The 24,791-nt window shown below is 36.7% G+C and overlaps 1 protein-coding gene across 5 annotated transcripts in view; it reads right to left on the bottom strand.

Moving 5' to 3' along the window:
• The window catches only part of PLA2G4A (phospholipase A2 group IVA), a 166,303-nt gene that overhangs the window by 15,385 nt on the left and 126,127 nt on the right, over positions 1–24,791 (bottom strand). For all 5 annotated transcript variants that reach the window (XM_045452710.1, XM_045452713.1, XM_045452712.1 and 2 more), the window contains 3 exons: positions 23,473–23,544; positions 16,173–16,415; positions 8,233–8,417 (listed from right to left, as the gene is read on the bottom strand). In XM_045452710.1, the coding sequence (XP_045308666.1) occupies positions 8,233–8,417; positions 16,173–16,415; positions 23,473–23,544 (500 nt within the window). The remainder of the gene's footprint in view (positions 1–8,232; positions 8,418–16,172; positions 16,416–23,472; positions 23,545–24,791) is intronic.

Here is a 24,791-nt window from a genome sequence, read left to right as displayed (position 1 = left end):
CAAGAGCTTTATAATGCAATGGGTGTGAAAATAATTTTGTATATTTAATAATGTAGAGTATTTACATAGCACTTTACAGTTCTCTTTAGTTCTTCACCAAGATGTTACTATAACTTCACAAAAATACATAGAGAAATTAATGTTGGGCATATCTGCTCATCAATAGGCATCTGATCCTTAATGACAAATACAGGTGTAGTGGGTTGAATGGTGGCCCTCCAAAACAGAAGTCCATGCGCTCTAACCTCCCACCCTGCCCCAGAACCTGTGAATGTAACCTTATTTGGAAGAGGGGTTTTTGCAAATGTAATTAAGCTGAGGGTCTCAAGATGAGATCATCATGGGTTATCTGGTTGGGGCATAAATCCAATGACAAATGTCTTCATAAGAGACAAAGGTCCTTATAAGAAGACACACACACATATAGGAGAGCCCATATGAAGACAGAGGCTGAGATTGGAGTTATGCAGCAACAAGGCAAGGAAAGCCTGGAGCTGGCAGAAGCTGGAAAAAGCAAGGATGAATTCTAGCCATTGAGCCTTTGGAGGAAATGTAGCCCTGAGATACCTACATCGGTGGTAATTTGTGATGGCAGCCCTAGGAAACTAATATTTGAGGTAAATCTGTAAATGGCTATGTTTAATAATGGATAGTTCCCTTTATTGACCACAGTAGATCGATGCCCAGCAAGCTAACACTTGGACTGGCTTGGCCATGATGGTGTGACCCAAAACAAAGTCATGAATAAATCATATGCAGAGGTTTTCACACAAGGATCATGCCATAATGTTAACAAATAAATCAGGTTAGTGTGGAAAAATACAATTCTCTGTTTTTTTTGTCAGTTTGATGGAATTTTGACCTTGAGTGAAATATAACAAGATAAAGCTAATTTAGATAAATTACTTTTATCATTGGTGAAAACTTGTTCATTTCAAACTTTCCTTCCTTCTCTCCTCCTTTTCTCCTTCCCTCCTTGCCTCCTTTCCTTTCTCTGTTCTTCTTTCCTTTTATTTTTAAGAAAATGAACCCACTGCTCTGGGTTCTGCTCATTACGCATTTAAAAGGGCACTGAAAAACTGAGTTAGACTTATGTCCAACATATGGTAACATGATATAAAATAACATTATTTACGGCATAATAACTATTCTATTATTCTCCATAAAATTTAGTAAGGTTAAAAAAATTTTCTAGTAATCTCTGAATTCTCCTATACTCTTTGCTTGCTCCTTAAAAGAGCCAAAGCTTTCTTAAAAATGTTTTTCCTAAAATCAGTCTGTTCATTTTGCAGACTTGAATGTGAAAACACCCCTGGCTTATTTTCATGACCAACATTAAAGACAAATGCTATTAGAATTCTCCTTGAATGGACCCTAATGGTGAAATATATTTGTATGGTATTTTTCTAAGTTATTATAGAGTTAACAAAAAGACTCTTGACAAAATGAAACATAGAACTGATTTTTTCAAATCAGTAAGAATATTATTTAGAATCATGAGGCTCTTTATATCCAGCCTACTATTAGGGTGTGTGCCTACAAATCTAAAACAAAAAAAACCAAAAGAAAACCTAAAAACCTTCCAGTATTATTGACATTGACATCATCAGTTTTCAAGGCCAGTTACAACATAGATACAATAAAAACCGTGATCGCCTCCATCAAAAGTCATGATATCTATCATTCATATCTCCCTGACAAAATCTGAGTTTTAACTATACTTATGAAATGCTTCTATCAATAATTGTGAAATAAGGTTTATGGTTTTATTTTTTGGCCCAGCATCTTTGCTCTGCTCTTTTATTACAAATGGCATTTATATTTCAACTCAAAAACAGAAAATTTCTGGAGGAAAACATTATAAACAATAGTGTGTAATTTCCTTTACAGTTAAGTCTTTGAAAATATAAATCCTTATTTCCAGAGTAATGGGTTTTATGCTATACTAAACCAATAATAAAAGGAAATATATACATATTGGGGAGAGAGGTGAGATGAAAGGAATTGACAAAATTTCTATAGCACATCTATGAGAATGCATAGCTGGAAATGTCTACAGAATTTGTAAATCTATATAGATGGAGTGGTTGTAGGCTCTAAGATAGTAAATACATAATAAAGCTACAGTTGTTAAAATACAGTGTGGTACTGAGATAAGAATTATCAGATTGTCAGATGAACCAATGGAATACAATAGATACATACAAAACAGATCTAGGCATTCTGTAGTACATGATAAAGGAAGCATTGCAAATAATATCTTTGAGGGATTGTGTTATTATGCATCTAATATATTGAAAAATATTAATGAGTTAGAATATTTTAAGAGAATATCATACAAAGAAAAATACCAGGGTGGCTGGGTGGCTCAGTCAGTTAAGTGCTGACTTCAGCTCAGGTCATGATCTTGCAGTTCGTGAGTTCAAGCCCTGCATCAGACTCTCTGCTGACAGCTCAGAGCCTGGAGCCTGTTTCAGATCCTATGTCGCCCTCTCTCTCTGTTCCCACCCCCCGCCCCCCCAGCCCCAGCTCATACTCTGTCTCTGTCTCTCAAAAACAGAAAAAACATTTTAAAAATTTGAAAAAAAGAAAAAAAAAAGACAAATATCAGTCTATATGTAACTGATCTTGTTAATATGAATTTCAAGAATAAAACCAGTGGAAGAAGTGACTACATAAATATTTAAAATGTTAAAATCATCAGAAATAAAAATTCCAACACAAATACTCATTAGATCATATTTGCAAAAATAAGACAAATTTTAATATCTTTAAGATATAAAATACTTACTAATGAACAGCAGCAATACTAATAATCCAATTAAAAGTAGTTTAGAAACATGAATATAAATAACCATAACAAACTATTTACACTCACAAGCAAAGGGAAAAGTTGGAGGAAAATGTGCTTCTTTTTCTTTCTGTCATATTGTAAATTTTTTTAACTTTGTTTTCAATATTTTTTCAGCCGGAAAAGCCATGTAAAATAAGGACTCACATATACAATCTTATATAGTAATGTCAATTGGTGCAGCCTTTTGGGAAAGCAAACCAAAAATATTTATTAAAAGTCCTAAACTAATACATATCTAAGAAGCCAACCTAAGCAATTAATAAAAAGTATGGTTAAAGATTCATGTGCAAGGATGATCACAGAGAAAGTGACAAAAGAGCAATAATCTGAAAGTTGAAAATAGAGCATTGTTAAAAATTTTTGCATATTCACATATGTATAGAGATACCATGCTGTGTTTATAATTTTTTAAATTTTTTAAATTTTTATTTATTTTTGAGAGAGAGAGAGAGAGAGAGAGAGAGAGAGCAAGCAGGGGAGGAACAGAGAGAGAGGGAGACACAGAATCCGAAGCAGGCTCCAGGCTCTGAGCCATCAGCACAGAGCCCAATGTGGGGCTTGAACTCATAAGCCATGAGATCATGACCTGAGCTGATGTAGGACGCTTAACTGACTGAGCCACCCAGGTGCCCGGCATGCTGTGTTTATTATTATGTTAAAACAAAATTTAATGGGGGAGTGCCTGGGTGGCTCAGTCAGTTAAGTGTCCAATTCCTGATTTTGGCTCAGGTCATGATCTCATGGTCATGAGACTGAGCCCCATGTTGGGCTCTGTGCTAAGTGTAGAGCTTGCTTGGGATTCTGTCTCTTCTTCTCTCTCTGCCTCTCTCTCTCCCTCAAAATAAATAAATAAACATTAAAAATTATTTAATGGCATGGGAAAATGCTCACATTATAATTTTAGGTAGAAAGAAGCAAAATGCAAGACTATATTATTCTGGTGTTCACACACACACACACACACACACACACGTGAAGAAAATTGCAAAATATCAGCAGCTGTTGTCTGTGTACAAGAAGCACTTAATATATATTCCAAATATCCAAATTTTTAAATAATAAGTATACATTCTTCTTAATTAGAAACAATGAGTCAAAGTACATTTAAAAACTACAACAAAGTACAAGTTCTTTTTAGAGGTACAAAGTGATAACCAAAGAAGGTGCAAACCTTCTTCCCCATATTAACTCATGAGGTGGCAGGGCTGTGATTCATATATAAAATTATGGCTTTGATATTTTCCAGCCCCCCTGGTGAAATGAATAATACAGTTTCTTCCATGTCCAGAACTAGTTTCCAAGCTATCCTCTTACAGTCATCCATTGAAATTCACTCCCCCATAGCTGCTCGTAGGTCATCAGATCTTCCTCTTGGCTTTCTCAGTCACCTGCCCTGTACAGTACTTCATTATCCTAGGCTTGGATTACATTAAATCCCTCTTAATTTTAATCTTTTGCTCTTCTTTCTTCAATTCGTCCTACTTTCCACTGTCAGATTAATCATCCTAAAATTCCAATTTCATGAGGCTGTTTGCTGGCTGCAAAGCCTTCACTGCTTCTCTATTTCCTATCATCCAATTTTAGAGTCTCCCCTAAAGCCTTCCTAATGGGAGCTTAATATCTATCACTTCGAATCAGATCACTCCACTTCCTCAGATGTGCTCACTGCCATCTCTGTGCCATTTTCATACTGGTCTATTTACTTCCCTGCTCATCTACCCCAGGACATACCAATCTATTCTTACACGGATCTTCCATAACACCCATGCTCATATAAATCAAAATAACTCTTTAACAGTAAGTTTCTTAATTTCCTTTCAAATGACTCTCGCATATAAAGCCTTTCCCCCAAGAAAGCTAAAATGTTATGGAAATCAAGAACCATGGTTTATCATTAATTGCTGCACACAGCAAACAGCACAGAAAAATGTACATCTACAATGTATATGGAGGAGGCAGCTAGTGAAGGAGAAAGAGTGTTAGATTGTCATTCTGGAGCCTTGGAAGCTGGTCCAGCTTAACGGCTTCTTCTTCTTTTTTTTTAAAGGCATTTTTTTTTAATTTTTTTTTTCAACGTTTATTTATTTTTGGGACAGAGAGAGACAGAGCATGAATGGGGGAGGGGCAGAGAGAGAGAGGGAGACACAGAATCGGAAACAGGCTCCAGGCTCTGAGCCATCAGCCCAGAGCCTGACGCGGGGCTCAAACTCACGGACAGCGAGATCGTGACCTGGCTGAAGTCGGACGCTTAACTGACTGCGCCACCCAGGCGCCCCTTAAAGGCATTTTAAAAAAAGTTTTATTTATTTATTTTGAGAGAGACAGAGAGCATGAGTGGGCGAGGGGCAAGGAGAGAGGGGGAGAGAGAGAATCCCAAGCAGGCTCCGCACTGTTAGTTCAGAGCCCAGTGTGAGGCTTGATCTCACAAACCATGAGATCATGACCTGAGTGGAAATCAAGAGTTGGATGCTTAACTGATGGAGCCACCCAGGAACCCCCAGCTTGACCACTTCTTAACTAGCACTTTCCTAGCTACGTCCTGAGCTATGTTCTGTTTACTCATTGTCCATTTTATTTTATTTATTTTGAGAGAGAAAGAGAGATACAGAGAGGCCACAAGCGAAGGAGGGGCAGAGAAAGAGAGGGAGAGAGAGAATCCCAAGCAGGCTCCGTGCCGTCAGTGCAGAGCTCCATGCGGGCTCAATCTTATGAACTGTGAGATCATGACCTGAGCCGAAATCAAGAATTGGATGATTAACCACCAGGCACCTTCAGCTTGACCACTTCTTAACTAGCACTTTCCTACCCAGGTCCTGGACTATGTTCTGTTTACCCATTATCTTATTTAATGTGAGGATATGATGAAATTGCTTATCTCACCAATACTTGTTTCCTTGTCAGAATACCACTAAGTGCCTCTAAAAAAATTAAATGTGAAAGCATTTTTAAAATATGAGGCTTTATATATATTAAGGAGCTATTATGACAGCCACTATTAGTCTTGAGAGCAGTTTAGTCATAGTATAACAGAAAGGAAAGCAGACACCAGAGGACTCAGGTTATCATTGACTCTTTCTGGTTGGGAGATCATGGACTATTTCACTTACTTTCTATGAATTTCCATTTTTTAATCTATGAAATGGGGATAATAACTCCATATCTGTTATAACATTTCCTTCATTCACCAACGAAAAAATGACCTACTTACACTTTGGCTGGCACTTATAATACAATTAGAACCAAATGATTAAAACAAAACATACATTCAAAATAGTGTTCTAGTTCCCAAGGAGTTCACAGACAGTGGAAGAGATATATATGTAAACAAATACAGACAATACACCATGAAAATTGCCATATTAGAAGAATATACTAAGTCCTTTGTACTGAAACTAGGTCTGTGGAGGTCAAGAAAGATAACATTTGAGATGCATCTAAAGAAAGTTTGAGGTGTTCCAGGTGGAGGGAATAATATTCATGATCTCGCTTGGGTAATATCACAGTGTTGCTGAGCAATCTATGTTTCCTGTTCTGAACTTTCTCTCATTTCTTCAGAGGCAGACTTTTATTCTCCACATGACCCTGGTTCCACCACCTCTACCCTTTCACTCTCAAAAGATAACATTGACTTCTAATTCCTACAAGAGTGAGAGGTCATCAGATAAGTACTCTCCTATCTTCCCCTCTCCATGCCTAACAGTGAAAAATCCTACCCTCTTGCCCCAATATGGACACTTCTATACTACTTTCCAACTGTATTTTTTTAAATCTGCTTTGTACTCCTCACCCCTGTAAGTTTCCAGGACTGTGACTCTGACTCTATCATACATGTCATCTCTCCCCTCTCCAATAACATCTTCATTAATGACTCCCAGGCATCAGCATTTATTTATTTATTTATTTTTTTAATATATGAAATTTATTGTCAAATTGGTTTCCATACAACACCCAGTGCTCATCCCAAAAGGTGCCCTCCTCAATACCCATCACCCACCCTCCCCTCCCTCCCACCCCCCATCAACCCTCAGTTTGTTCTCAGTTTTTAACAGTCTCTTATGCTTTGGCTCTCTACCACTCTAACCTCTTTTTTTTTTTTCCTTCCCCTCCCCCATGGGTTTCTGTTAAGTTTCTCAGGATCCACATAAGAGTGAAACCATATGGTATCTGTCTTTCTCTGTATGGCTTATTTCACTTAGCATCACACTCTCCAGTTCCATCCATGTTGCTACAAAAGGCCATATTTCATTTTTTCTCATTGCCATGTAGTATTCCATTGTGTATATAAACCACAATTTCTTTATCCATTCATCAGTTGATGGACATTTAGGCTCTTTCCATAATTTGGCTATTGTTGAGAGTGCTGCTATAAACATTGGGGTACAAGTGCCCCTATGCATCAGTACTCCTGTATCCCTTGGATAAATTCCTAGCAGTGCTATTGCTGGGTCATAGGGTAGGTCTATTTTTAATTTTCTGAGGAACCTCCACACTGCTTTCCAGAGCGGCTGCACCAATTTGCATTCCCACCAACAGTGCAAGAGGGTTCCCGTTTCTCCACATCCTCTCCAGCATCTAGAGTCTCCTGATTGGTTCATTTTGGCCACTCTGACTGGCGTGAGGTGATATCTGAGTGTGGTTTTGATTTGTATTTCCCTGATAAGGAGCGACGTTGAACATCTTTTCATGTGCCTGTTGGCCATCCGGATGTCTTCTTTAGAGAAGTGTCTATTCATGTTTTCTGCCCATTTCTTCACTGGGTTATTTGTTTTTCGGGTGTGGAGTTTGGTGAGCTCTTTATAGATTTTGGATACTAGCCCTTTGTCAGATATGTCATTTGTAAATGTCTTTTCCCATTCCGTTGGTTGCCAGGCATCAGCATTTAAATACACTCAAATCTCTTCTATTAACAACCCACCTGTTCACATACACACATAGTTTTCCTGTTCCCCAATTCCTTAATTTTCATTATTTTTCCCTGATAGTTGTTAAATTTTCAAGATACTATTTTATGTCCTCTTCTTGAGAGTATATATTCCCCTGGCATGGTTTTAATTATCTTTTACTTGCTAACATCCAACTTTCAGCCTCATTTCCTTGAACATCAGATACATTGCATCATTCTTGTTCTGTTGAAGACTGTGAACTTTAATGTGGGTCATGGGAAATCATTTACAAATTTCTTTAAAAAATTTTAAAATTTTACAAATTTCTTAAAGAATGGAAGTGATTAAATCACATCTGTGTTTTTAAAATATTACTCATCATAATGTAGAAAATAGGCTAAAGGGATAAGAAATTGGAGTGAAGAGGACTAAAATATCTACAAGGCATGCAAATGAACATGTTAGATAATGGAATGTTGTATAAATTCTCCTTACCTTGAATGGAGGACTAGAGTCACTTGGTCGTGCAGAAAAGTCAAAGGAGATAATGAGATCGACTCCTCTCTGAGGTCTCAGGATCAAGGGGTATGGCAGGTTAAATGTGAGGCCACTGTCCACTACATGAATCTTTTTACTTTTGACATCCAGAGGCTCATATATTTGCTCAAATTCATCAGGATCTTTAAAAAGGGAAGAAAGAAAAGAATAAATTAAATGGCCATTTCACATTATTTAGAACATAAAAAAATGCATTTTAAAAATAGTATTTATTTTGAGAGAGGGGAAAAAGAGAGAGTGCATGGGGGCGGGGTAGAGAGAGAGGGAGTGAGAGGATCCCAAGCAGACCCTGATCTGTCAATGCAGAGCCCAATCTGGGGCTCGAGCTCACAAACCATGAGATCATGACCTGAGCCGAAACCAAGAGTTGATGCTCAACCGACTAAGCCCCCCCAGGTGCCCCCAAAATATTTTTAAGGTAAGTTTGTGAATAAAGTTTTATATGGTTAGGTCCTCAGGCTTTGGAGACAAACAGAGCTGGGCAGGAGTCCAGCTTTAGCAGCTGCCAATTAATTATTGTCTTTAACTCCTAGTTTCCGTATCTGTACCATCAGGTAAAAGAATCAAATAAAGGTGCTGTGAAGATGAAGTGAGACAATGCATGGAAAGTACTTAGGTCAGGCCCTGGCATTAATTCTAAGCTATGTACCCCTTTAACAGCTTTACCTCACATTACCTAGGTCTTTACTGGCTTAAAAACATTTCCTCATACATTATCTGGTTTTTAAGTCATAACAGACATGTGAGGTAGACGACATCTATAAATGAAGGATGAAATACATCCATCTCTACAGTACAGAACGGGGGGCGGGGGGGTAGAGTGAATGGATCCCGCACTGCATCTCCCTGATGGGCGTCCAAGGAAATAATCCAGCCAATACATTCAGCAAATGTGTACTGTCTGCTAATATTTGGGCTGTATTTCAGGTGCTGAACAAGATGCAAACTCTGTTCTAACAGAGCACGTGACTGATAAATAGTTCGGGTAGTGATAAATGCAATGTAGAAAATGATAGAGGGTAATATAATAGGGAGTAACTTCAGGTGGATAAATGAGAGAGACCTCTTTGAGAAGAAGACCAGAACTGACCAGCTGACGATTTGGAGGGATATTTTTTTTCTAGGGAGAGGAAAGAGCCAGAGCAATGTCCCTAAGGCAGAATCTGACTTGGTATGTTTGCAGAACAGCAAGAAGCCTGGTGTGGCTACAGTATCAGAGGGGAGTGAAATGAGGTGACAGAGGATCTGAAAGGTAGCAGGGTCTAGAAATCATTTGTTTTATGAATAAAATGGTAACATGCTACTCTTCACATTTATGTGTGGTGCTCCACATTCACTTCCCAGGAAAAAGGAATGTGATCAGAACCGAAGTGATCCGAGCTGAATGAAATAACCTGTAATTGTTTTGTTCTGTTCCCTTGTCTCCACACGTGGACTGTTAAGAAGAACAGAGTGATTATGCTCAAGAAAGAACAGAGTGATTATGATCTCTGAGGAAGCATTGAAATTCCACTTGGCAAGCCTTTTCACAGAGGCAACAATCAAAACTAGAGGGTCAGACGAACCTGTGTTTATAGAATCACCTGAAAATGTAGTTAATACCTATTATTCAGGAAAATGTTCAGCACATGATGGGAACCCATTGAATGTTAGTTTCCTCCATATATTTCTAAGTAAGAATGATACTGACTATATAGTGAATTTTATTGTTATGTTTTGTAAGAGCAAGAGATCCAAAAGTTAGGCAAATCTTTAACTTCTTACTGTCCCATTAAATCCACAATCCTCCTCATCATTAAAAGCTGAAAAGCACCGATGAGACAATTAGCCTTGATGTTTATTCCGTGTGAATCGAAAACAGTTCTAAATTAGACTTTGGTTTAGTTACTTAAGAAAATATTATTATCCTTCTAAGTTTCTACAGTTAACACAGAGTCATGTGTTTTCTTCTCTCATATTTATTAAAACTTCTCATCCCTAAAATACTGAATAACAAGTGAATGCTACAAACATATATTAGTGTGTTTATGAACGAAGCAGAACAGAGTTTACAGCAAGGTGATTTGTACCGCCCAGAACTGTTGAATGAGAGAGGGTGTGAATGAATGACCTTAAACAAACAAACAAACAAAAAACCAAATACGCTTAAAAAAAAAAAAAAAAAGGCTATGGGGGGAGTGGTTTAGACAAGAATAAGGTCATATAACTAAATGAAAATGTGGGCCAAGTTAAAAAAAAGAAAAAGTCTTGCTATGTCTAAGGTGAATAAATAGGCCAGCAAGGAGAGACAAAAGAAATTATTCTTTAAATAATTATCTTTAGGTTAATTCTCTTTTCTTATCAAGTATGTATGGATTGTAGTGACAAGGTATGTTTCTACTAGCCAAGATTCTAAATTTCTATCCATCACAGAAACTGGAACCTAAGAATTATAACACTGAAAAATACATATATTATCAAATGTGATTTTAATATTTATTCCTCTGAAATTCTTATTGTGTAAAAATTACATATGTGAATGTTTTATGTGAATGTTTGTGAGTCTTTTCTTATATTAGTTTTTAGATATTTTAATAAGAGCTGAAATTCATTATTTGGTTACTTTTATTTCTCCTAAAAACAGCTTCATTTATTTTGAGGGTCTATAATGTATTAGAAATTTCATATATGATATTTATCATCCCCATAATACGCTTACCGAAAAAGGTGTTATGAGTGTCATTTTAAAGATAAGGAAACTAAAACCCAAGGGGTCCAGTGTCACACAGTGACAGTCTGGATTCTAAGACAGGCCCACAGGGTCTAAGCCTTCTGCATAGGGTCATGTTGTTACTTCAGTAAGTGGCATGGCCATAAAATTGAAAGGGTTTAAAATGGATGACTTAAGGGGTGCCTGGGTGGCTCAGTGGGTTGAGCATCTGCCTCTTGATTTTGGTTCAGGTCATGATCCCAGGGTCATGGGATGGAGCCCCATGTTGGGCTCTGCACTGAGTGTGGAGCTTGCTTGAGATTCCCCCCACCCCCCGCCTCTCTCTCTCTCTCACTCTCTCTCTCTCCCTCTCCCCTGCTCGCACTTTCTCTCTCTAAAATAAAAAAACATATACAATTAAAAAAAGTAAATACAATGGGTAACTTAAAAAGCAATAATTACAATATAGAGAGGTTACCTACACATGCATCTGTCAATCATTAAAACCACATTAATATGTGTATTTCATCACAGGTAAACACAAAAGTTTTAAAAACATATTAGTGGCAGTATTTTTTTTACACTGCAGTGATTTTCCCCTAATACGATAAAGTAAAATGATATCACAAATATCCTTCTTTGGCTTCATAAATAGTGCTTTTTAAAATCTTAGCTAAAAGATTACAAAAACAGACCATTTCTCTCATATTCCGTTTGGTTTGCTCCCTCTCATCATAAAACTGCTAGTGTCCCTCTTCCTCTTTTATATCCAAGATAACACCTGAGAGACAAATCATTATGTGCACCAATTCCCAGCTGTGGCACATAACTAAACACCGTATTTCCACACTTCCAAATAAACTGACAGGAAGTAGTGTTTCCTACTTGTGTTGCAAACAACATAGTTTTGCAAGATATTAACAGATGTTCTTTACACAAAATAAGAGTTCCATGATCAAATGGGTTTGAGAAATATGATTTCAACAGCTTAAAGTAATAGCCAGTTATTGTGTTTGCCTTGGGCTAACTGCTCTTTTTAATGAAGATGCTATTTAATCCTCACAGTAAGTCTCTAGGATAGATATCACTATTACTTCTATTTTATAAGTAAGCTATTATTTCTTTTTTATAAGGAATAAACTGTGAGGATTGCTGCAACCTCACTGCCCTACGGTTCCGTCAGGATCAGGGCTGTTGGTTTTTAGTTTGGTTCCACTTTTCTACCATTGTTAACTGAGACTTATGCTAAGTAAGGGCTCAAGACTGTCCAGCTAATAAATGGCGCACCCAGGATTCAAATGTAAGCCAGTCTGCTATTCAAGTCCTATACTTGAGGCACATTAAGTAAGCCAGTCTGCTTAAATTCATTAGAGTATCCCACTGCATTGTGAAAAGGGGGATGGAGCTGTTAGTTTTCCCAAATTTATTTGAATTTAAACCCGATTTATTGTATGATATCCACTAGAATGTCATAGAGAGTTTGATGAATACCACTACAGAGGAATATCCTCCCATAGTTTAAAGCCCACATGGTTTCTAAACCTGTAAGTGAGTTAATCAGGTTTTTTGATAGGTATGGAAACATGCTGGGTTCTATAATTACGTACCACCTCCTTAAAGCAGTTCAGCTGTATCTGCAGATACTGTATCTGCAGGTATCTGCAATGGTAATTTTATAAACACATCACACAGATTCAATTTATGATGTACCAAAATGTTTGGCTGTTTGTGTATTGAACTCTGGCCTAAATTAACTCATGCCTCGATTTTTTATTCCAGATGGTATGTGTCACAGTGAATAACATAAACACAAAAGTAAACAGGAAAGAAGTTATGTAATTAATGGGCAGCTTCTCCAAAATTAGGTTCTAAAGGTATACAATGATTCTGAAGTAAACAAATGAGAGGAATCCACCTTCTCTTATTTTCAAAAGATTGTCTGCAAGGTGAGGTAATAGGCACAAAAACTGCAGTATTTTTTTTTTCTCATTTTAGGTTAAGAGATTGTTTTAATTTTAAGATACTCAAATTTTAATCTGTAAAAACCAAATCATCATAGGTAAACCAAAATGTAAGGTTTTCCTAAAATCTGTGTTTTTTTTTTTTTTTTTTTTTTTGCATAGGGGCAGGGTACAAAAATAAAAGAAATAAACTTAGTGAATGTTTTAATTAAGAGATGGTATTTTAAAGTGTATAATAAATAGAACTTTTAATGAAGACTTTATGAACCAAGATGATTATAGTTGGTTCATTATGAAGACTTTATGAACCAAGATGATTATAGTTGATGATTATAGTTTATGATACATCTTTTAACTTTAAGCTCCACAGACATAGTTAGTCTAAAGCTTGGAAATAATCAGGAGATAAACAGGGTCTACCTTAGTAAGGAGCTGTCTGAAAAAGCACTAATTGATTTAGCAAATCCAGTCTAAACTGCAGTCATTTTTTAGCAACGTTAATCTGTGAATTATAGATTTGAACGAGCTCATCACTGACCCGACTGGCTTCTTGACTAAAATCAATAGGCCGTATACATTTTCTCAACTGGATAAATATAAAGTGAGTGAAATAGAGTTTTCATGAGATACAACACAAAGAAATAAATTTAAAGTTCCTTCCAAAGATCATTAATTTAAAACAATTTTCGGTTAAAACATTCCAAAACAGGCCAACAAAAGAATGGTTAGTCAATGTAATACCATATTTTGAGACGATTGATTTTTCTGCTTCCTCATTTTACTTTATGAGAACCAATCATGAGACTTCCTCCAAAGAGCACCCAATAAAGAAAGGAGTCAGATAAGGTGACGTACAACTCTGTTCTCCAAGCACATTGGAGAGAAGTGAGGACTGTGTCCCACAGTTCCACCAGAATCAGGGTTGCTGGGTTTTAGTTTTACTCTACTTTTCTATTATTCTTAACTAGAGTATACAAATCCCTCCTATGAATCAAAACTTTAAGGAAAGGTCAAAAAATGATTTTAATTTTTATGAGGGTGAGAATTACATTTGTCTTGCTGAGCACTGGGTCTCTAGAACTAAACACATTGCAAGTGCTCTGCAAATACTGTGTAAATTCATGAACAAAGGAAAGAAAGAAGATGAAAATGAAGAACAATTTGAAAGAAGGTGAAAATAACAAAAGCCGTGCATTTCCTAAGGTTACCAAATTTATCTACTAAAAATACAAGATGCTGTTAAATTTGAATTTCAAACAAACAACAAATAATTTTTTAGGACAAGTATGTCCCAAATGTTGCAGGGGCCATATTTACATAGGTGTGTGTGTGTGTGTGTGTGTGTGTGTGTGTGTGTGTATTATATATATAATATATACAATATATATATTATATGTATAATATATAATTTGAATTTCAAATTTAACTAGGCCTGCTGTATTTGATCTAGCAACCCTAATGCCTCTGAATCTACATAAAATATTGCAAAACTACCAGGAAGTTGTTAAAATGCAGTGTGAAGAATTCATGTTGTGCAAACCACAGAGCTATGCTGGGTAAATGAATCAAAGTAATAACATAAAACAGATGTAATATAGTACACAGAAAGGAAACTTCCATTTTACATCAGCAAAACAATGACTAACAGAGACATGGAGTGTAGCAGAAAGGAAGAGCTTTTGAGCAATGCTGAGGTCTGTGACCCCATTTTAGCTCAGCTGATAAATTTTGGAAAATGAGAACGATTTTCTTTGATCTCCCTTTTCTATAGTGGAATATAACTAAAGATTCTTCCTAATTCTAAATGATCTTTGAGAATGGGGATTATAACAGCAGTAAGTATAATCATGTGCCACAAGACAAGTAATGTCACTGATAAATGGTCGTGTTTTTTTTTTTTTTAATTTTGGATGAGTTTTCAAATGGGATATTGATTTTATCACAAATAGACTTTTATCATTGCTAATATATGAAAGGGTTTGGATTACAGGTATATAATCATACCATACCTCACATCCTAGACTTGGATGCCATAAACATAATGCAAAGTATAGTGAGTTTCTACTCCTCTTGTTTAAACAACAAGGGCAACTTCTGCTTTTGCAATTTCCCTTAAGCTCAAGCAACAAATGGAAACAGCACTATGAGAAACACCACCAAACCTAAAGTCATGCCCTAATTTTCACAAATATTTTATAGGCATGATGCTTAACCAAAGAGTAGAAGAAAGGTTTTTGGAAAAATTCCACTTAAGTTTCTAAAGCTTCCTCTTGATGCCCTTAGGCAGAAATGACTGGGAAATGACATTTGGGCAGTTAACAGAAAAAATGATGGTGTGATGTAGTAGAAAGATTTAAGATGACAGAATCATTATAAGAAAGATTATTATGAATTGATTAGTCACCAAGGCAAATTTAACTTTTAATTTGAAACATGAAATGAACTGAAGAATAAAGGGAATTATTCTTTGGAATTTGGCCCACTGAGTGGGTTCTGACCAGCTGGCCTTAAGAAAGCTACCTAACCTTTCTGAGAACTGGAGGGACACACTCAGTAGCCTGATGGTCACTGAGACTGGTGAACTCAACTCTATTTCACGCACTTGGGTTGCATGCATTACTGTGTGGCAGCAGATGGCCAACTAAGGACCCCATTTACCAGAATCCCTTCCAGTACTGGTTCTGCTGAGACCTGTCCTTTGCCAAGGAGAAAAACCCACATGAGATTCAAAGGATGAAATGAGACAGAGGCTACATTTCTGCCATTTCTACTGCCAAGCACAGTTGTGTGGGCGTTTGTTGGGAGTGATTCTAAAGTGTTTTTGGAATCATTTCTAGAAGCTCAGTCTGGAGCTTGCTCTTCCAAGTCTTGGAGCAATTTTGTAAACACCTACTTCCCTACTTTAAACCCCTCTCAATTAAACAAGGGAGAGGGTTTCCTGTTTTCTGAGTGAACCTTGTCCACTACAGAGAGGATCTAAGATCCCTCCTCAATGTTTCAATGAAAATTTTCTATGCTGAAATAACTATGCCCTTTCCTGTCTAATGGATGTTCTTCTTCTAAAAAACAGTAATCTGAAGCCCTTCACACATTACATGGATGTAGCTGTAATTGAGTATATGTGAATAAATATTGAATATGATCAAAAGGCTTCGTCTCCCTAGAAAGGAATACAGATCTCCTGAATTAGGAGAAACAAACACATGGATTTTGTGTTGTGTGCTTACCTGCAACAGCTGTATCCAATTCATCTTCATCCAATGATTCCTGTGTGGTAAAGTCTTTCAGAGGAGATATTGGATAGGATGTATTGAGATTCAAGCCCAACATGAAGTTGTGTACCTTCCCAGCACGTCCTTCTCTGGTATTGAATAAAGTTGAATCACTCACCAAAGCCATTAACATACGATGGACCCAACTTGCTTGGTTATCATTTTGATATTCCCTTTTAGCATCTTCATTTTCAGTGCCTAAGGAAAAAGAAAAAAAAAACCATTGTGTAGATTCCCAAATCCATTGAAAAAATCTTTGGGCAACTGAACGTTAAAATTAACAGCAAAGCTAGGGGTGCTTGGGTGGCGCAGTCGATTAAGCATCTGACTCTTGATCTCAGCTCAGGTCATGATCTCACAGTGTGTGAGTTTGAGCCCCACATTGGGGCTCTTTCCTTCTCTCTGCCCTGCCCCAGCTTGTGCGCTTTCTCTCACTCAAAATAAATAAATAAACTTAAAAAAAAAAAATTAAGAGCGAAGCTCTATGGCTTTTGATTTAACAAGCATTTATTTGTATAAATTAATGCAGTAAAATATTTCAGTTAATAATGTTTGTTCTTAAATTTTTCTTACTTTATCCTTTACCTATAGTCAGTCTAGAGGTTATGTTCTTAATGTGTTACTTGGTCTATGCTTAGGTTTTCAGGCAAACTGCTACTTTCCCCTTTCTGTCCTTCCCTAGTTCTTTTCTTCCTTTTCTCTTGGCTACACACACACACACACACACGCACACACACACACACACACACAGAGGGAAATTCCACAGTAGATAATCCTCTCCTCTTCATTACTTAAGTTGCGTTCTGTATCCTGTTTAGTAAACATCCAGAAATCATGCAAACTGAGAATAGACACCTGAAGGACTCAACACGCATATTTGCTGCTCAATAAACACTCTATAAATAGTCATTTCATCCTTGCTTGTAAAGTATGGAATTTAAAGCCATGTAATTTAAACATGTGCTTTAAAATGTCTTACAATTCAGCAACTTTCCAAAAGAAGCAGTCTTAAATGACTTCTTCCTTCAAACCTACACACATATCACCGTTACTTGGGAAGCCATGTTTAGAACATTGGCTCCAGAATCAGATTGCCTGGATTTCAATCCTCTCTCCGCTGCTTAACTAGTTAACTCTTTTCAGCCTTCATTTCCTCATCAGTAAACCCCACAGGGCTGTTGTGAAGACTGAGATAGTGCATTTGTGTAAATCTCTTAGAAAAGTGCATGGCCCATATTAAATTCTTAACAAACATTAGTTAGTAGAAGAGATAGTTGTGGTCACAGCAGCAGCTGCATAATCATTATCATTGATATGATTCATTCACAATCCAAATCAAAGAAAACTGTGGTCGAGTATAACCCCACCTGCCTACATCCCTCTGTTCAGATTTCTGGGAACTCTCTTTATATGCAACATGTAAAACTGTATGTGTGTGTATTTGAGAAAAAAAGTCTATGTTCAAACTTCATAATTTCTAGTAAATGTTAATTAAACATACATAAAACCATAATAAATACTGATTTTTATCCTCATAAAGATTTGCTTAACTGAGCTAAGTAAATGAATGGATATTTCTTTCAGGAACGTATTCAGATGACTACATACAAAAAACATATACATTTTCCTACTCTCACACTTCTCTAAAGCCAAATATGACAGAGAAAATCTTTCACGAGAACAAATTAGGCTTTAAAGTGAATGATTTAGTGGTGCCTGGGTGGTTCAGTCAGTTAAGCATCTGACTTATGATTCATGAATTTGAGCCTCACATTGGGCTCTGTGCTGACAGCATGGAGCCTGCTTGGGATTCTCTCCACCCCCCCCCCCCGACCCCTCTCTCTACCCCTCCCCTGCTCATGCATGCACTCTCTCTCTCTCCCTCAAAATAAGTAAATAATCATTAAAACAAATAAAATGAATGATTTAGAGGTGCCCAGGGGCCCAGTCAGTTGAGTGTCCCACTCTTGATTTTGACTCCTGTCATGATACCAGAGTCATGGGATTGAGCCCCATTCTGGACTCTGCACTGAGAGTGGAGCCTGCTTAAAATTCCCTCTCTCTCTCCCCCTTTGTTCCTCTTCCCCACTTGCATGCACTCTCTCTCAAAAATAAGTAAATAAGTAAATAAGTAAATAAATAAATAAATAATAAAGTGAATGATTTATATCTTCAGATACACAGGATATGAATAAGATAATCAGTAATTTGTAGCTTCCTCCTCCTCCTCCACCTCCCTCTCCTTTTCTCCTTCTTCCTCTTTCCTTCCTTCTCCTCCTCTTCCTTCTTTTGCACCATCATAATTACCATCATCATCATCATCATTATTGCTATTATTAAATAAACACTCTGCACTAGAAAATCTACTGTCCTTATGAGACATTTAGAAATGGCATCATTTGTGGGACAAACCCAGGCTTCAACATATAAATGATAATCTACTGTTTTAGTTATAATACTAAGCACATTTCTATTTGCATAGTCTTTTACAACTTAAAGTCCTTTGTATGCATTTGCAATTTGATAATTATAACAATTCTATGAGAGCAGGTAAAATGATGCCAGTATAGATTTGAAGAAACCAAAGTTGAAAATCCCTGAAGACCTTGCTCAAAACCATAAGACGAAAAATGAAGAAGCCTCAAGACAATGAGAAGACAAGACACGGACTGGGGGAAAATATTTGCAGAAGACATCTAAGAAAGGACTGTTATCCAAAATGTACAAAGAACTCTTAAAATTCAAAATAAGAAAACAAACATCCCAGTTTAAAAAATGGGTAACAGACACCTCACCAAAGAAGACACAGAAATGGCAAGTAAGCACATGAAAAGATGCTCCACATCATATGTCATCAGGGAAATACAAATTAAGCAACAATGAGATAACACTACACATCTATTAGAAATGTGCAAATTGTAAACACTGGCATTACTGAATGCTGGTGAGGATATGAAGCAACAGGAACACTTATACATGCTCATGGGAATGCAAATCAGTACAGCCACTTGGGAGGTTTCTTTCTTTCTTTCTTTCTCCCTCTCTCTCTCTCTCTCTCTTTCTTTTTCTCTTTCTTTCTTTCTTTCTTTCTTTCTTTCTTTCTTTCTTTCTTTCTTTCTTTCTTTCTTTCTTTCTTTCTTTTTTTCTAGTAGCCTTCACATCCAACACAGAGCCCAATGTGGGGCTCAAACTCACAACCCTGAGATCATGACTGGAGGTGAGATCAAGACTTGAGCCAAGATCACTGATTTTTGCACTGTTGGTGGGAATACAAACTAGTGCAGCCACTCTGGAAAACAGTATGGAGATTCCTCAAAAAATTAAAAGTAGAACTACCCTATGACTCAGCAATTGCACTACTAGGTATTTATCCAAAGCATAAAACAATGCTGATTTGAAAGGGCACATGCATCCCAATGTTTATAGCAGCACTATCAACAATAGCCAAATAACGGAAAGAACCCAAATGTCCATCGACTGATGAATGGATAAAGAGGATGTGATATGTATATACATATACATACACACACAATGGAATGTTACTCGGTGATCAAAAAGAACAAAATCTTGCCATTTGCAACAACCTGGGTGGAACTAGAATATATTATGCTCAGTGAAATAAGCCAGTCAGAGAAAGACAAATATCATATGATTTCACTCATATGTGGACTTTAAGAAACAAAACAGATGGGGCACCTGGGTGGCTCAGTCGGTTAAGCATCCGACTTCGGCTCAGGTCATGATCTCACGGTCCATGAGTTCGAGCCCCATGTCGGGCTCTGTACTGACAGTTCAGAGCCTGGAGCCTGTTTCAGATTCTGTGTCTCCCTCTCTCTCTCCTCTCCTGCTCATGCTCTCTCTCTTCTCAAAAATAAATAAACGTTAAAAAAATTTAAAAAAAAGAAACAAAACAGATGAACATAGGGGAAGAGAAGGAAAAATAAGATAAAAACAGAGGGAGGCAAACCATAAGAGACTCTTTTTTTTTGTCTTTTCAAAATTTTATTTAAATTCTGGTTAGTTAACAGACAGTACAACACTGGTTTCAGAAAGAGAATTCAGTGATTCATCATTTACATGCAACACCCACAATCCTAAATACCCATCATATCACCTGGCTGGCCCATCTCCCACCCAACTCCCTCCATCAACTCACAGTTTGTACTCTATCATTAAGAGTTTCTCATGGTTTATTTCCCTCTCTCTTTCCAGCCGCTCTCATATGTTCATCTGTTTTGTTTCTTAAGTCCACATATGAGTGGAATTCTCTCATTGACTTATTTTGCTTAGCATAATACATTCTAGCTCCATCCACATCATTGCAAATGGCAAGATTTCATTCTTTTTGATCGCTGAGTGATATTCTATTGTGTGTGTGCATATATACACAATAGAATATTGTGTAGAATATATAAGAGACTCTTAAGTTCAGAGAACAAACTGAGGGTTGCTGGAGGGGAGGTGGATGGCAGGATGGGCTAAATTAGAGACGAGCATTAAGGAAGGAGGGCACTTGTTGAGATAAGCACTGGGTGTTATATGTAAGTCATGAATCACTGGGCTCTACTCCTGAAACCAATACTACATTTTGTGTTAACTAACTCGAATTTAATTTAAAAAAAAAATACAAAAAAAAAAAAAAAACCAAAAAAAACAAAAAAAAAGGACCTGAGCTGAGATCAAGAGTCAGATGCCCAATCAACTGAGCCACCCAGGCACCCCTGGAAGTTTCTACAAAACTAAATTATACGCCCATCACATGATCTAGCAATCATGTTTCTTGGTTTTTACCCAAAGGAGTTGAAAACATATCTACACAAAATTTGAACATGAGCATTTGTAGCAGCTTTATTCATATTTGTCAAAAATTGGAAGAAAATAAGATGCCCTTCAAGAGGTGAATGGATAAATAAACTGGTACATCCAGACACTGGAATGTTACTCAGTGCTACAAACAAATCAAAACAAAACCAACACAAACAAAAAAGAGCTCTCAAGCCATGAAAAGACATGGAGGAAATTAAAATGCATATTACTAAGTGAAAGAAGTCAATATGAAAAGGCTATACTCTGTATGATTCCAACAATATGACATTCTGGAAAAAGCGAAACTATGAAGACAGTAAAAATACGAGTGGTTGCCAGAGGTTGGGGTGGGGTGGGGGTAGAGGGATGAATAAACAACACAGAGGGATGTTCAAGGCAGTGAAAGTACTCTGCATCAAACTATAATGGTAGATACATGTCACTATACGTTTGTGAAAACCTATAGAATATATGATACCAAGAGTAAATCCTAAAGTTTGGACTTGGGGTGATAATGATGTGTCAATGTAGGTTCATGGATTATAACAAATGCACCACTCTGATATAGGATGTTGATAGTGGGGGAGGCTCTGTGTGTGTGTGGGTTCAGGAAGTATATGGGAACTCTCTGTTCTTTTCGCTCAATTTTGTTGTCAATCTAAAACTACTGTGAAAACATTTTATTTAAAAGGAAGAAAATGAATATTAAGAGCTAATACTAGAAATCCCCAAATAATCCTCAACAGCCTTCACCAAACTAGGCTGGTACTAAAACCAAAGCAGCCATGTTCAAAGGGTCTTTGAACTTCTCAGCCCTAGGGTAACCAGAGGCGATCAAATGCACTGACCATCTATAGTAATTTACTTAATAATTAACAAGCCATTATTATATCTACCTGATAGTCCTTATGTCAATATCAGTTCCAGAAATGTTAGACATATGCTGTCTATTCCCTTTGTACTGGCTAGCTCCCTTCATTAAAAGGAAATTCAAAATAATAATAATAATAATAATAATAATAATAATAATAATAAAAAGACCTGAAGACCTGAACAACTAAAAAAAAAAAAAAACTATGAAGGAGAGGGAATTAGGACTGAGTTCTTTCCAGCGCAGGGTTCTTTCAGGGTTCCTGCCTAAAGACCAGGCTACTATATGTAATGAGGCAAATCACTGACTGCATGAAGCAGCCGGACAGTGGGCAAATTGGGACTGAAGTGCAAACCGAGCAGTGGTCAAACCTAGTGCCTGGTGGAAAGTTCTGTCTGCCCAGGGAAAGGTTATTTTTTTAAAAACGTTACAAGAAACTACATGCTAGCCAAGCTGTGGGCTTGTGTAGCTGCTGAATTTTGCAGAGAAGGTACCTTTCTCCTAGGTTATACAAACTCATCTGATGAGTAAGTCACAGCTCAGGCGTGAAAATGTTGATTTGCAGCAAGGATTTAACGGGCTCTTCCAACATCTACACCACGGCTGGAGGAATTCTTGAACTTTAGAGCAAGAAAACACTTAATATCTTCTAAAATCTAGGTGATCATATTCAAACTGTTGTAGGATGTTTACCCAGTTGTTATAAAATGTAAAAATCACTCCATTTACCACATAACATTGGCAACAAATATCCCTGATCCTCACCTTGTCCCTGCCCCGACTTCATCATTGATGTCCTGATCCACACCAAGCTCAAAGCTGCCTTGTCGAAGTGTGAAAGAACTCATTTGTACTCAGAAATAACATATACAATAAAAAGTTCTTGATAATTCTCCTCCACTTTATCACTGATCTCTTCCTAAAAGATAGGTTGCTGACAATGGGGTAAGGCTCAGGGAGTGTGAAGAAGTTTTCACATGATACTTTATCAATAATAAAAATTTTCAAGATAAAATTTTAACTTAAAGCCATGTAAAAATGTTCCCATAAGAGGGCGCCTGGGTGGCTCAGCTGGTTAAGTGTCCAACTCTTGATCTGGGCTCAGGTTGTGATCTCACGGTTTGTGGGATTATGCCCCACGTTGGGCTCTGTGCTGACAGTGCCTGCTTGGGATTCTCTCTCTCTCTCTCTCTCTCTCTCTCTCTCTCTCTCTCTCTCTCCCTCTCTCTGCCTCTCTCCTGCTTGTGTGCACTCTCTCTCTCTTTCTCAAAATAAATAAATAAACTTAGAAAATGTTCCTATATCACAATTTTCATACCAAGAAGCCTGGTGCTCTAAACAGACCTAGAATTCGTTACTTCTACCGTCTTAGTTTATTCTCCATTTGTCCCATGGATAACATTTTGAGCTATTAAAAAGAAAAGAGTAAGGGATATTTCTGTTGTACATTTTATTACACATACAACATTGATTTTCTCTGTGAACTGAAAGCTACAATTCGATAGCACTCAGTGAGACAATCAGACACAACATTCATATTCTTTTCTAATGGACCTCTGCCAGAGAAAATTCCCTTACCTTTGGGTTCTTGTGATTCATCATCGCTATCCGAGCTGTCATTACTCACAATATGCTCTGCTGTAATATTTTCTGTGGAAAGAAAACAAAACAATTGGACTATCTCAGGTGTCAAGGCTCACAATTAAATTTATCATAAGGAAGTAATCTGAGGAAAACCACCAAGTGAGATCTACTAGGTTTATTAGTGGAAATTTAGATCAATTTAGTACCTAATTCAATAGTTTCAAATTTCCCATTGGAAAACAAATTTCCTGGGACAGGAAAAATTAGTCTAAAACTACTCCTTCATGATTTAAAGGAAAGGATCTTTATTTCTCTTAATTCTGACAGAAAGAATAACTTGGTCATAGGAGGCTCCTGTTATACCAAAACGATATAATTTTCTTTAATTAAATATGTTTAAGGCTGTTTCTGAGGGAAAATTCAAGGCAAAACCAAAATCTATAGGAAGACTACAGAACAGTTCCTTCAAAATGAATGAAAGCTACTAATATAAGGTATCTTTTGATTTTCAATAATACAGAAAATTGTTTACTGAATGTGCCTTTTGGTGTCAAAAAATTTGTGCTTCCTCAGAACATATTAAGAGGGCAGTTATGAAAATTAAAACTTAGAAACCATATACCCTTAAAACAAAGACAGGAGTAAAATCTGGCATAATAACTAGTCATTGTTTTTTTAGAACACACAGACCATCATTATTATCATTTGTAGAAGAATCAAACTTTCTTTGGACACTTACATGAAGCCACTTTCTATATAACAGTGACTTTTTTTTTTCCTTCTATGAGTCAATAGACTTTTTTTTATTTAAAAAAAACCCTGACTCTAAATTTTTAATTTTCCGTTCTAGAATCATTTAGGGGCTTTAAACTTGGAGAAATATAGGTATAACATATAGTTTCCCCATATTACTCTGTATATGTTTATTATATCTGCATAAATGTCACGTACCTGAATGAGAGTATATAACGGAAGGGTTTTAAATGCTTGAGGTAGTAGGTTAACTTTTTAGATTTATTTAATTTTACTGGTATGATTGCACATATGAAATTCAATAAAAGAGTGTTCACAGACTAATATTATTCATTTAATTTCATGAGTATTTCAGAAGGTAGTTTTGTTGTACAGAAGAGGGTGAGGTGTTAGCAAATGACCCACTGTGGGTGTCATATACATTAGGTATGTTTTTGGTCCTATATATATTTTGGCAGAACAAAATTTTCTTTTTTTTTAAGCATTTTTTTTCGGTCAATTTGATATCTCCTTTAAGAAAATGGTTCACCAAAACATCATTCAATTTTACAAAGATATTT

Source organism: Leopardus geoffroyi, chromosome C3 (assembly GCF_018350155.1).
Source record: "Leopardus geoffroyi isolate Oge1 chromosome C3, O.geoffroyi_Oge1_pat1.0, whole genome shotgun sequence".
Classification (NCBI taxonomy): domain Eukaryota; kingdom Metazoa; phylum Chordata; class Mammalia; order Carnivora; family Felidae; genus Leopardus; species Leopardus geoffroyi.
This window is presented reverse-complemented; position numbering and strand designations above follow the sequence as displayed.